The sequence below is a fragment of the Scyliorhinus canicula genome, chromosome 7 (genome assembly GCF_902713615.1).
Source record: "Scyliorhinus canicula chromosome 7, sScyCan1.1, whole genome shotgun sequence".
NCBI classification, from domain to species: domain Eukaryota; kingdom Metazoa; phylum Chordata; class Chondrichthyes; order Carcharhiniformes; family Scyliorhinidae; genus Scyliorhinus; species Scyliorhinus canicula.
In genome coordinates, this window is record NC_052152.1 from 36437936 (window position 1) to 36452848 (window position 14913).

The window sequence follows — 14913 nt, forward strand, 5'->3', positions numbered from 1 at the left end:
AGAATAGCCATACTGATTCGTAAAAGATCGAGGTTCACAGTGACAAGGATGATCAGCAGTGTCCTATACGGGGCACCGGTAGTATTGGTTAATGTGTACGCGGCCAACTGGGACGATACAGTCTTCATAAAAACAAGACCACGGCGGAAATCCCCGACATTGACATACACCGGCTTATCATCGGGGGGAGGGGGGGGGGGGTCCACCGGTTTCATCGGTCCACAAGGTGTGCTTGAGAATAGACTTCTTTGCAGTGGGGAAAGTGGTGGTCCCAGGAATAGGAAGAGCGTATTACGCCGCGATAGTTATCTCCGGCCACGCTCCACATTACGTTGATATGAGGTTGGAGTCGGCCGTGCCGAGCACCCTACGTGGTGGTTGGAGACGGACCTACTGGCCGATAAGGTCATCTGCCAGAAAATATCACAGGCCATAGGCAAGTACGTTACAAACAACCGAAACGGGAAAGTTCCACCTTCCACGTTCTGGGAGGCATTGAAGGCAGTGATTAGGGGAGAGATTATAGCCTACAAGGCAAGAAGAGATAGGGAAGAGAGGGTGGCCAGGCAACAACTGATCAACTCCATCCTGGAGGTCGACAGAAAGTACTCCCGAGACCCCGACCGCAGAGCTTCTGGCGGAGAAGAAAATGCTACGGATAATATTTAACCTGCTATCCACCAGGAAAGCAGTGTACCAACTCCGCCAAACATGGGAGACCTTGTATGAGTACGTAGAAAAGGCTGGCCACCTGCAGGCTCACCAGCTGAGAAAGCAGACAGCCACGAGGGAAATAGTGTAGGTAAAGGATAGCGGAGGCAGACTGGTAATCGAGCAAAAAGAGATGAACCGAACGTTTGTGACGTTCTATCGAGGGCTGGACACCGCCGAACCCACCGATGGGGTTGCGGAGATGAAACGAATCTTCAATGAATTGGACATGCGGTCGTGGGAGACGATAGGCGGGGGAAGCTGGAAGCACCAGTAGGACTGGGAGAGATCATGGAGATAACCAGCTCCATGCAGGCGGGGAACACTTTGGGACCTGACGGGTTCTCGACGGACTTCTGCAAGACATTCGCACCAGCCTGGGCCCCACACCTACACAAAATGTTCGCAGACTCGATGGCAAGGGTCGCCCTGCCTCCTACGCTAACATAGGCCGCGATATCGCTGCTACACACGAAAGGATCCAATAGAATGTGGTTATTATAGACCCATTTCACTGCTGAATGTAGAGGCGAAGATACTCGCAAAGGTCCTGGCCAAGAGACCGGAGATCTCCGTTCCAGAGGTGATCGCTAGAGGCCACTGGAGGCCCGAGGTGGGTCGGACTCTGGGCAGGGTAGTACCCTGCATTCCCGATGGCACTTGGGCACTGCCAGCCTAACACTTTGGCACTGCCACCGAGGCACCCTGGCAGTGCAGGGTCCCCAGTTGACACTGCCAAGGTGCCAGACTGGCATTACACAAGTTTCCCGGGTGGCAGGTTTCATGTGCCCGTGGGTGCCCTACCCTACAGAGCGGGAATGAGGGTGGGGGTGGGGGGGGGGGGGGCTCGAGGACCCCCCAAGAGGCAAGTTGGGGCAGTGGGGGGTCTGGAGGCCGCGGTGGGGATGCCGAGGCAGGTCGAAAGATGGGAGTGGCATTTAAAAATGGTGCCCCGATCCGCAAATCATCTTCTTGCACTGATGGGCTCGGCCTAGGCGGGGCATTCCCCGCAGAGACCGGCAGAGCACCATTGATGGCGGGGTGGTTCTCACCGCTGGAGGTACAAAGAAACACCCCGCTATATGCGGCCAAAATGGGACACTTTTTATTGCCCCATTAAATTGCACCCAAAGTGATGTTCTAATCCTTGCCCAGGCCCATGTGAAGAAGGAATTCTTGGCAATGTGACAGAGGGCCTCCACTAATGCCCATTGATCTATAATTGCACCATTAGCCAAGTCTTTCAAAAAAGGAATAAATAACAGGAAAAATGGAGAGCAGGAATATTATGATGCCAAAGCAACTATATTTTTGTCAAAATCCTTTTTCCAATGCCACAAGTAACAAGCTGAAATAGATCCAGAACCCAGTGAGAAATTTGGCAGACAGACCACGGCCGCGATTCTTCAGAATAAATTCTGAATGCTGTTGCCGGGGGGGGGGGGAATTGGTGTTTTTCCCACTGACTCTGACAGCGCTGCTGAAGTGGGATTCAATCACACTTTGAAAGTTTTTTGGAGGAGAGAGGGTTTAATGCAAGTCTTGAGAGGGGCGAAACCTGATCACACCGCCAGGGCCCACTCCAAAGGGTGCCCCAATCTCACAATAACAAGGCAGCTGCCCCCCTCCAAATGCCAGTGAACCCCAGTTCCCCCCCCCCCCCCTATCCAAAATGAGCACCAACACATTATGGGCTCACGAAATGTCCCCCTCCCCCCTAGGCAATCCTTCAGGTCTTCACCCTTGGTGCCCCCCTGCAGGACCAGCACCCCCTCTCCCTCAGTCCTCCATTCCTTACATCCCATCAATCTCCCCCATCAGTCCCATCCCCCCCAACCCATATTTTACATACATCTTATGCCATACATACATTCTCCCCGTGTCTGCATGGGTTTTCTCCAGGTGCTCTGGTTTTCTCCCACAAGTCCTGAAAGACATGCTTGTTAGGTGAATTGGAAATTCTGAATTCTACCTCTGTGTACCCGAACAGGCGCCGGTGTGTGGCGACCAGGAGATTTTCACAGTAACTTAATTGCAGTGTTAACGTAAGCCTACTTGTGACAATAATAAAGATTATCTTCCCTCTTTCATTCAGTTGCATATTTTTTCTTCCCCCAGTCCGGGTCTGTAAAGAAGCAGGGGCTTCAAGTGATTTCAAATTCAGGAGAGGGCAAGTCTGAATTTGCATGTGCCAACCTGGCTGTCTGTTCAAATTTAAAGACATACAGCTAACGGGGCAAAAAACAACATGTAAACCCAGTCACATCCTTTCCTTTAACTGCCACATCCAGTTAAGGGGATAAAATAATCATTTGCCAGCCAGAAGGTTCTACCTAATGAATAATATTTTAGTAACTCCAGCACCCATTGATTCCTAAACACACTCCTCCTTGTAGCATAATTCCATTCTCAAGGTAGCAACTTCCTACTCTTTTACATTGTGGAATGCTTGCCCAACATCCGATACATCCATATGGAGGACTCATTCGCCTAAGAATCTAAAACGATCGGGACTAGATCTCAGAATAAGGTATCTAAGAAGTCCCCAAATCCTGTTAACCTCCCGTAGGCCGTATCTGGCTTCTCCACTCTCAACTGCATATCCCAGTGACTATCCAGCGCCACCTCTAATTGTTGTTGATGGAACCCTCAGTTGCTGCTGTAGATTCCAACATTGTCTAGAGCTGTGGTTTTGTACTGTCATGAGGCCTCAAAATGCGATCCCTTAGTTGCTGAGAGGTGGCAGCAGATTAATACAGCATAAATGGGATTACCTGGCACCTGGCACCAGCCTCCTGCTGTGACAAAGTCTGCTTCTTTTCTTTGGCAGGATCCACCCATTTTATTTGCCAATATACTTTTATAAGATTTCAAGTGACGGGAAGTAAGCGGTTTTCAGACATTCAATTAGCTCGTCCATGAGACAAGTATCAAGCCTAGATGCATGATTTAACTTTCTAATATAATTGCCGAATCTCCAAATCAGATTGGCTATTGGTGCCATTGATGGTCTTTGACCATTCACTGAGACAGTCTTCTATTACCCCTTGTTCCATCAGTGCCCGCCCTGACTCTTGGAGGACCTCTCGTCTCTTTCTCTCAGGGATCCGATACAACAAAACTGCTTCCCCCGGAGCCAATAAATCATCATGTTTAGTAACATGCATTTTCTCAGGCCAAGAGACAGAAAGATCCATTTGTTTAGCCATCAGTCCTTGTTGAATCTCGGAGATTTCTCGGGTTTTAGTTTTCAAAAGAGGCTCCGACTTGGACACGGCGCCATTCTGTTCCTCCCATTCTTTTCTTCGGCCACAGAGTTATCTCCAAGAAAACAAGCTTGAAATGTGTTCATGACACCAAGTCCTTTCTACTCGATTGATAGATCAATAATCTGTCCCATTTCCTTTCTGAGCACTTCCAAAGCAACAAGTAACAGTCCTCTACATATGTGAAAACGAACTATAATAGTTACTCCTTGGAGGGTATTTATATTCCTTAACATTGAACTATTTTAAAATTGAGCGAGTTTTATTTTCCTCAGACAAGTGAAATGACTTACATTGTAAGATCATCTTCAGCCCTCTTCACTCCAGCGAAATGCAGAAGCAAGCTCAAGTTTCTGGATACATCGCTAGGAAATAAGGCATTGCGACGTCAGTGACCAGAGGACACGCTTTTCCTGTCTTAGCCATAAAAGCAGCCCGCTTATTTAAACTTTATATTTTTACTATTTTCTCAAAGAAGGCAATCAATGATGACAGAACTGTTTTGATTGGGAAATACTTATGAATTCCTAGCTCCTACAAAAGTCATAAACACGTCACTTCCATTCTGCTATTACGGAGCTAACAATTGCTTTACTTCATAGCAAATACAAGGATTGGCAAGATTATGACTGGAAATAAATTTTAAGATATTTAGTAAATAAATTACATGGAAAATCTAAATCTAAAATGGAGAATGCTGAAAACAAAAAGTCATCAGCATCTCTACAGAGGTCAGATTCATGAATGAGCTAGAAACTGGACAATCCAGGGACAAATATCTCATGCCAAAGGGGCACCTAAAAATCAGACATCGGGTCAGATTATTTTCCAGCTGTCTCCAAAGGCTAGTCAAATCTGGTGTTTGGCCTCTCGTTTGCATGTGAAAGCGGCTTCACTGAGGGTGTACTGCTGAAATTTGATATCAGAACAGAGTAAAAACTGGAACTGCTCAACTTGGGCTTTTTATGTGACTGGTGGACGAGGGACACCAACTGTCTTTTTTTTCTTTGAAAAACTAGAGACATTTAGTTATGGGTGGCACGCTAGCACAGTGGTTTGCACTGTTGCTTCACAGTGCTAGGGTCCCAGGTTCGATTCCTGGCTTGGGTCATTGTCTGTGCAGAGTCTGCACATTCTCCCCGTGTCTGCGAGGGCTTCCTCCAGGTGCTCTGGGAGTTTCCCCCCACAAGCCCCAAAAGACGTGCTAATTTGAACATTCTGAATTCACCCCGTGTTACCCGAACAGGGTAACTTCATTGCAGTGTAAATGTAAGCCTACTTGTGACAATAATAAAGATTATTAAACAAAATTTAAACAAAAGGGATAATGGTAAACAAAGGAAAACACAAAGTTATAAGAATCATGGACCATCTGAAGCCAAGCTTGTTAATATATGCAAAACTAGGATTAACAACTCTGTTTTGAAATGTTTCTGAAGGTTTCATCATCTGATATTTCATCATGTGGCAACTATCGATACTGGACCTGGGCATTTTCCCACCGTTTGCAAATTCCTTTTTTAGTGTCTCAAAGTTTAACAAAGCCCGGAACAACATTTGATCTTTTGTTTTTGTGATGAATTACAAACTTTACAAATCAATGGCAGATAATAGAATTTGGGCAAACAAAAGAAATGTTTAAAGAAGGGCTGTGTTTCAATAAAGACTATGTACTTGTTATATTTTCTACAGCGTAGATCGCAATGACCTCAAAACAAATCACAAAAACATTGATAAAACTAAAAGTACCTAAAGTTTCCATACAAATTTAGGACTCTTTATAATGCACAGCAAGTTATAAAAGTAATAAATAAAACTAAACCTATTTCAATTCACTGACTCCCACATCCCCACAGCCCAAGGAGGCCATGTTCTCAGGCATCAGCACCCAAGCTGCTCAACACCCATAACAAAATATCCGCTACAGAAACACACAGCACATGCCAAAATGAATTTTCCCTCATTTGTAGGATGTTTATTTCTTTGCCTCGCCAGTTTGCGTTTCTCTCATTTCTCCTTCCCCAATTTCCCTCTCAAGACTCAAACTTTGCTCAATACAAAGGGGGTGATTCTCCGGACCGTTAGCCCGAGCCAGGATTTCCGCTGGATCGTGTGCGAGGACCCGAAGACGGGATTCTTGCCTGGCGTCAAATCCGCAGCGAGTCTGCTGGCCCACTCCCTGTGGCCCATTCGCCCGGAAACGGCAAGAACCGGATCAGAACTCATTACCATTTCAATCTTACTAGCAAGATTAACGTGGAATGCTGTGGCCTCCTGGGGTGCTCCCACCCCTCAGCTGGAGGTCCCGCTTAGTGATCCCTAATAGCGGGAGCCAGGTGGCAGGGACACAGAGGGGGAACAAGGGGAGGAGTACCCTCTCCTCTCTACACGTACCTCCAGGGTTCGAGCACGGTCCTTCAGGGGAGGTGGACTTTCCCTGGATGGGGTCATGCGGCAAGTCTTCTCTCTGTAGCCTTGAAAACCTATAAACTCTCTCCCAGCAAGTCAACATCAATGTTCTGCCAGATGAAGGTAAAAGTCTTCCCTTTGATGTGTTAGAAAACGTTGAAGTTTTCACATTCAGTTTCATTGCCTTTTAACTTTTTCAAGCCACTGGGATTGCTGAAAAACTTTGAGCTGCAGTGTTTACATTCAAGTTCATGGTCCATTATCTTTTACAAGCCTCTTGATGACATGCCCAGGCTATTTTAAAGGAGGTATGCTTTGTTTTTATAACCTTCCACGGTCCATTAGCTCTGAAGTGCTTCCTCTTTTCAGCAGGTGTTTTTTCCAACTGCAGTTTTTTTCTGTTGGGGTTTTCTCTGTTCTATAGTCGTTCCAGATGCTCTGTCTGCAACTCCAGGCACCCTGGCAATGCCAACCTGGCACCCTAAGAGTGCCAACCTGGTAGTACCAGGTTGCCACTTCTGGGGTGCCAGGAAGCAATGCCAGGTTGGCACTGCCAAGGGGCAGAGCCTGAAGGGGACCTTGCCAGCGATTGGAGGAGCACCTTGCCAATGTGCGTTATTGGGGCGGGGGGGGGGGGGGGGGAGAGAGAGAGAGAGAGAGAGAGAGAGAGGAGAGGCTGTAGTGTTATTGGGGGCGGTTGGATAAGAGACTAGTGTTATTGGAGGGGTGGGGAGGAAAGGCTGTCGTGTTATGGGGGGTTGGGGAGGAGAGGAAGTGGTGTTATGGGGGGCTGGGGAGGAGAGGCTGCAGCATTATGGGGGGGTTGGGGAGGAGGGACTGGAGTGTTATTGGGGAGGGGGTTGGGGAGGAGAGGCTGTAGTGTTATTGGGGAGGGGTTTGGGGAGTTGAGGCAGTAGTGTTATTGGGGAGGGGGTTGGGGAGGAGAGGCTGTAGTGTTATTGGGGAGGGGGCTGGGGAGGAGAGGCTGTAGTGTTATTGGGGAGGGGGTTGGGGAGGAAAGACTGTAGTGTTATTGGGGAGGGGGTTGTGGAGGAGAGGCTGTAGTGTTATTGGGGAGGGGGCTGAGGAGGAGAGGCTGTAGTGTTATTGGGGAGGGGGTTGGGGAGGAAAGACTGTAGTGTTATTGGGGAGGGGGTTGTGGAGGAGAGGCTGTAGTGTTATTGGGGAGGGGGTTGGGGAGGAGAGGCTGTAGTGTTATTGGGGAGGGGGTTGGGGAGGAGACGCTGTAGTGTTATTGGGGAGGGGGTTGGGGAGGAGACGCTGTAGTGTTATTGGGGAGGGGGTTGGGTAGGAGAGGCTGTAGTGTTATTGGGGAGGGGGTTGGGGAGGAGAGGCTGTACTGTTATTGGGGAGGGGGTTGGGGAGGAGAGGCTGTAGTGTTATTGGGGAGGGGGTTGGGGAGGAGGGGCTGTAGTGTTATTGGGGAGGGGGTTGGGGAGGAGAGGCTGTAGTGTTATGGGGGGTTGGGGAGGAGAGGCTGTAGTGTTATTGGGGAGGGGGTTGGGGAGGAGAGGCTGTAGTGTTATTGGGGAAGGGGTTGGGGAGGAGAGGCTGTAGTGTTATTGGGGAGGGGGTTGGGGAGGAGAGGCTGTAGTGTTATTGGGGAGGGGGTTGGGGAGGAGAGGCTGTAGTGTTATTGGGGAGGGGGTTGGGGAGGAGGGGCTGTAGTGTTATTGGGGAGGGGGTTGGGGAGGAGACGCTGTAGTGTTATTGGGGAGGGGGTTGGGGAGGAGAGGCTGTAGTGTTATTGGGGAGGGGGTTGGGGAGGAGAGGCTGTAGTGTTATGGGGGGTTGGGGAGGAGAGGCTGTAGTGTTATTGGGGAGGGGGTTGTCGAGAAGAGGCTGTAGTGTTATTGGGGAGGGGGTTGGGGAGGAGACGCTGTAGTGTTATGGGGGTTGGGGAGGAGAGGCTGTAGTGTTATTGGGGAGGGGGTTGGGGAGGAGACGCTGTAGTGTTATGGGGGTTGGGGAGGAGAGGCTGTAGTGTTATTGGGGAGGGGGTTGGGGAGGAGAGGCTGTAGTGTTATTGGGGAGGGGGTTGGGGAGGAGAGGCTGTAGTGTTATTGGGGAGGGGGTTGGGGAGGAGAGGCTGTAGTGTTATTGGGGAGGGGGTTGGGGAGGAGACGCTGTAGTGTTATGGGGGGTTGGGGAGGAGAGGCTGTAGTGCCATTCTAAGATCAGCGCGCCCTTTAAAAATGGCACTCCGATCTTGGAGGATCTGGGATTGCCGACTTCTTCGGATTCCATGGAGCAAAATCACCTGTGGCTCCAAAATAATTTCTATTGTGATCTGGAATGCGCCGATCCACCCAGCAGGAATAGCACCTCGTTTCCCGCCGGAGACCACACTTCGACATTTTTGTGGGAGAGTTCCGCCCCAGTTTTCTGCTGGCCCCAGCACCATCGTTCTCACAACCTGCAATGAAGCTGTGCATTGCATGTAGCTGAGAGTCCATCACCTTTCAAACAACGGGGTTTGTTTGGCAGGTACGACAGTCAGGACAGTGCACCTGTACAAATCGTGCAAACGAAGGTCTGGTGTTTTTCCAGCTGCGGTACTCTGGAAACACAACACCCATTTCGGTAGATTGCAGCCCAAAGGTTGGGAAACCTGCAGACCACTTACTTCTGGAGAAACCAGCTTTAATATTGAGAAAAGCAGCATGTAGGGCCAAGGCCGCCTGCACAGAGTTAACCACAATTTCTCAAAGAGCAAGGCAAAACAATAATCCAAGGCATGTTAGTTAAGTGACATCAGCCTGGACCATAAGTGGAAGGAAATAATGATTGCATCAAGACTGCATTCTGCAGCTTAGAAGGAATGAAAAATAAATGATCATTGAGCACATTGCATCATGAAAATCAGAACGATTCCAATTTTATTTTGGGGATGGAGGTGTTAATGCTAAAAGGTAGGGATGTGATGATGATTTTATCTTGTGTCTTTCTGGATGTTTAAGAGAGGGGTTCAAGAAGCTTTCCAGATATAGCAGCAGTGTTCAAGCCTTAAAGAATCAGAATCATAGAATTTACAGTGCAGGAGGCCATTCGGCCCATCGAGTCTGCACCGGCCCTTGGAAAGAGCACCCCACTTAAGCCCACACCTCCACCTTATCCCCATAACTCAGTAGCTCCACCCAACCATTTTGAACGTTAAGAGGAAATTTAGCACTGCCGATCCACCTAATGTGCACATCTTTGTACTGTGGCAGGAAACCCATGCAGACACAGGGAGAATGTGCAGACTCCGCACAGACAGTGACCCAATCGTGAATCGAACCTGGGACCCAAGGCGCTGTGAAGCAACTGTGCTAACAACTATGCTACCGTGCCGCCAAAGGATGATAAAGTAAGGATATGCACAAAAGACAATAAAGAGAAAACCAAGCTGCTTGGAGATAACTTGCAACATTGCAGTAGATGCAAGAGTCCCATTTGGATTAATCCTCAGCCATAACCAAAAGGGCTAATCTTAACCATAGATCTGCTAGTATGGCAGCACCACAAAAACCTGCCGGGTGATGGATGCCGAGGAGATTTGATGGCCGGATGTACAACGGCATTCAATCCGACTAGTCTTGGAAAAAAACAATTCCTTTAGGTGCCAATATCAGACTTGCGCTTCACTCGGTTCCTGTTACAGTCTGAGCTTTATCCTAACATTTGTTCTTCATAGCTAAATAGCAATTTCTTGAAGTAGACAGAGTCCCTTATAAGCTGGCATTTTTATTTACTGCTATGAAATGACCATTGTGCTCCGGTTTAATAATTAACCCCACCATGATAAAATGTTGGATACCTGACATGCTCCACCATCACAGACATTATATACGTAGAAAAATGTACGCACACACAAACTTACACATACAAATTGTAATCAGCAAAGCTCAAACAGCACAACACTTTAAAGCAAGGTGAGATTCATCCACAAGAATTACTATTCTTTCAAACCAGGCACTATTTGACAAGCAATAATGCCTTATAAAAAAACAGCAGGTTTGCCTATTTCCAGATTAGAAAAATGAAATAACATGTAGATAATGTGAAATCAATGCTTTTGCAAGAAGCCAAAACCAGTACCATTGCTTGTGGTTTATATCTTGATGTTTCCCTAATGTTATATCCACCATTAATAGGTGGCTTTGCAGTTTCCTTTTCTGTGCAATTTTCCCCAGAATGGGTTTCACATCTTTTAATGAACCTTCCTATGGGCATGGCTAATCAGACGTAATGCCATCATCGATGTTACTGCTAATATCAAACCCAAGTTTACACTGGATTAACATCAGAAGCACATATGATGCTGATGTAATTATGTCAGATCACACATTTGAGTGACAGAGATCTGTAAGGAAGATAAGTTCCAACCTCGTGCAGAGGTCGCAATATGTACATAGAAGCCGGATATAAAGGGTAATGGTATTAATGGGCAAGCCCTAAGAAACTCAAATAGATTCCAACCGCGCAACAAAACATGGTGACAGCGAGTAAAAGATCCAGAGAACCTTAGAAAGCATGGTAGCACAGCGGTTAGCACTGTTGCTTCACAGCACCAGGATCCTAGGTTTGATTCCTGGCTTAGGTCACTGCCTGTGTGGAGTCTGCACATTCTCTCCGTGTCTGCGTGGGTTCCCTCCGGGTGTTGCGGTTTCCTCCCACAAGTCCCAAAAGACTTGCTGTTAGGTAATTCGGACATGGCGAGGGTTTTCAATGAGGCAAGGGACAGAGGGACCCTGCCGCCGACAATATCGCAAGCCACTATATCACTGATATTGAAGTGGAGTAAAGACTCGGAGGCGTGCGGGTCCTACAGGCCAATCTCCCTGATTAATGTTGACGCCAAGCTCCTGGCAAAGGTACTGGCGGTTAGAATGGAGGACTGCGTACCGGAGGTGATTGGGGAGGACCAAACTGGGTTTGTGAAAGGTAGGCAGCTGGCGGCCAACCTGAGATTACTTAATGTGATAATGATGCCCCCGGCGGGTAGAGAGGTGGAGGTAGTGGTGACGATGGACGCCGAGAAGGCCTTTGACCGGGTGGAGTGGGACTATCTATGGGAGGTGCTCGGACGGTTTGGGTTCGTGGAGGGACTGGTGGATTGGATCAAATTATTATATCAGGCCCCGAGGGCCAGCGTCAGGACTAACAGAGAAGTGTCGGAGTACTTTAGGTTGTACCGAGGGACCAGACAGGGCTGCCCGCTCTCCCCGCTGCTGTTTGCGCTGGCCATAGAGCCGCTGCCGATTGCGCTGAGAGCCGCAGAGGGATGGAAGGGGATGGTGAGGGGCGGGGTAGAACATAGGGTCTCTCTTTACGCAGACGACCTGCTCCTGTATGTGTCGGACCCAGTGGCCGGGATGGGAAGTATACTGGGAATGTTGAGGAAGTTCAGCCAGTTTTCAGGATACAAATTAAATATGGCCAAGAGTGAAATGTTTGTGGTACAGGCAAGGGGCCAGGACAACAGATTGAGAGGGCTACCGTTTAGGATGGTTGAGGAAAATTTCCGGTATTTGGGAATCCATGTGGCACGAGACTGGGGCAGGCTGCACAAGTTAAATTTGGCCAGGGTGGTGGAGCAAATGAAGGGAGAGTTTCGGAGATGGGATGCACTCCCGCTGTCGCTGGCAGGGAGGGTGCAGACTGTAAAGATGACAATCCTCCCTAGATTTCTGTTTGTTTTTCAGTGCCTCCCGATCTTTGTCCCACAGTCCTTCTTCAAAAAGAGTTAACAGGATGATTATGAGCTTTGTCTGGGCGGGAAAATCCCCGCGGGTGAAGAAGGCGATGCTGGAGAGGAACCGCAGCGAGGGAGGGCTGGCTTTGCCGAGTCTGATTAATTATTACTGGGCGGCCAACATCGCTATGATAAGGAAGTGGGTGGTGGGTACGGGGTCTATCTGGGAATGGGTGGAGGCGGCTTCGTGCACGGGCTCCAGCTTGGCAGCCCTGGTCACGGTTCCTCTACCGCTGCCGCCGGCCAGGTACTCCACCAGCCCGGTAGTGGTGGCGACCCTGCGGATATGGGGCCAGTGGAGGAGGCATGTTGGGGAGACGGGGGCGTCGGTTTGGGCGCCAATCTGCGACAACCATCGGTTTGCCGCCGGGAGTATGGATGGGGGGTTTCGAGTATGGCGGCGGGCAGGGGTGGGAATGGTGGGCGATATGTTCCTGGAAGGGAGCTTTGCAAGTTTGAGGAGCTTGGAGGAGAAATTTGGGCTAGTAAGGGGAAATGATTTTAGGTACCTACAGTTGCGGGACTTTGTTCGTAGACAGGTCCCATCTTTCCCACGCCTCCCGCCAATGGGGATCCAAGACAGAATAGTCTCTAGGGGGGAAGAAGGGGAGGGTAGAGTCTCTGGTATTTATAAGGTGCTCATGAGGGAGGAAGGGTCCCAGACGGAGGAACGGAAACTTAAATGGGAGGAGGAGCTAGGCGGGGAAATGGAGGATGGGCTGTGGGCAGAGGCCCTGAGTAGGGTAAATTCGGCCGCGACATGTGCCAGGCTCAGGCTGATTCAATTTAAGGTCGTTCACCGGGCCCACATGACGGTGGCTCGGATGAACAAATTCTTTGGGATAGAGGATAAATGCGCTAGGTGCGCGGGAGGACCAGCGAACCACGTTCACATGTTTTGGGCATGCCCTAAGCTTAGGGGGTACTGGGAGTGATTTGCGGGCGTCATGTCCCGGGTGCTAAAAACAAGGGTGCCGATTGGCCCAGGGGTGGCAATTTTTGGGGTTTCGGAAGACCCGGGAGTCCAGGGGGAGAAAGAGGCCGATGTTTTGGCCTTTGCTTCCCTGATAGCCCGGCGACGAATACTATTGGCGTGGAGGGACTCAAAGCCCCCGAAGACTGAGTTGTGGCTTGCGGACATGTCGAGTTTCCTGGGGATGGAAAAAATTAAGTTCGCCTTGAGGGGATCTGTACAGGCGTTCGCCCGGAGGTGGCAACCATTTATTGACTTCTTTGCGGGAGAGTGAGCGTCAGCAAGTGGGGGTGGTACCGGTGGGAGAGGAGCGGGCTTGTGCAGTATGTTACGATTGAAGTATTGAAAGTACGTGGATATTTGCACATTTTTGCTTTCTTTCTGTTGATGCCTGAAACTGTTTACAAAGCCAAAAACTACCTCAATAAAATAGTTTATTAAAAAAAAAGAAAAAAAAAAAAGGTAATTCGGACATTCTGAATTCACCCTCCGTGTACCCGAACAGGCGCCGGATTGTGGCGACACGGGGATTTTTATGGTAACTTCATTGCAGTGTGAAAGGAAGCCTACTTGTGACAATAAAGATTATTGTGAGAAAGTACAGAGCTGGCAAGAAAGAGAGATCCTTGAAAGAAGCGTAAAAGGAACAAATTCAAAACTAGCTAGTCGGAACATTGCACGTGCAAAAGAAGTGGAGGCACAGACCCTGAGTCAGGATGCCAGTGACGCAGAGCCAAAGCAACGAGAAACACAAGCGAAGCAGCAACAATCCCAAGGCTCAGTAGAAGCAAGGAATTCACACTACCAGTCCCCCACTCCCCAAATCATTCTGAAGCACGGTAGGCTTGCAGCAGGTCCAAAACTAGAGAAATAAGTTGACACGGTACAGAACTGCCTCTGATTACACAAAAGAGATCAAAGATACCACGTCAAGTCGCTACTTGATGCAGTAGGATCTGCAGCTGATGTTATGAAAACAAGTCGGGGGGGGGGGCTTGACAGATTTCAACTTTTTATAAGCTTCAATTTCCTGCAAGCTTTCAGATTCATATTTCAGTGCCTGTTGAAACCTAATAATTGAACGGGCTGAATTTAGCAAAAGGAAGCAACGACCTGGTGAAAACATGGATTCATTCACCAATGATCTATATAAGCTGGCTGAGAACTTCAGTTACAAAATTTTAAGGAACAAGCTGATTTGTGACAGAATCATCGCGGGAGTCCGAGATGGATCATTTTCAGATCCCCAACAGACAGGAGAGGATTTAACATTTGTAAAATCAGAACAATTTGCGATGCAAACGGAGCTCAAAAAATAGAACAAGGTGTTTGTTCATGGAGGAATGGTCCCATGGAGAAGATCAAGTGAGACCATTCAGTTTGTAGGACTTGGAAGCATAGAATTTGCAATGCAGAAGGAGGCCATTTGACCCATCGAGTCTGCACCAGTCCTTGGAAAGAGCACCTTACTTAAACCCATGCTCCACCCTATCCTCATAGCGCAGTAACCCCACCTTAACTTTGCGAGTGCACAGTAATCAGTCTGGTGGCCAGGCATTACTCACTATAGAGGAAATTATTTTCTAACTGTCTCATTTGTGCCATAAACAGCTAAGAACCAAATGAACCATTGTAACCGTTACTGTTTTAGGAGTGCACGGGAATGGATTTCTTTGAATTTGGGGTTGGGGGCGTGAAAAAGAGAAACCTTCCTTATAGTCAATAATTACTACTAACGGCGGACTGAAGTAAAAAGATTCCATAGTATCACAGCAGTAGCAGTCATCCAATCGCTC

General features: G+C 48.6%; 1 protein-coding gene across 19 annotated transcripts in view; it reads right to left on the bottom strand.

The window, feature by feature from the left end:
• Positions 1-14913, bottom strand: part of LOC119968866 (type 2 lactosamine alpha-2,3-sialyltransferase-like) — a 198039-nt gene that overhangs the window by 46110 nt on the left and 137016 nt on the right. For 15 of the 19 annotated variants that reach the window (XM_038801782.1, XM_038801779.1, XM_038801778.1 and 12 more), the window contains 2 exons: positions 4271-4342; positions 2582-2638 (listed from right to left, as the gene is read on the bottom strand). The exons of 3 other annotated variants lie outside the window; for them this stretch is intronic. In XM_038801782.1, coding sequence (XP_038657710.1) covers positions 2582-2638; positions 4271-4342 — 129 coding nt within the window. The remainder of the gene's footprint in view (positions 1-2581; positions 2639-4270; positions 4343-14913) is intronic. One more of the 19 variants, XM_038801773.1, reaches the window with a different exon arrangement.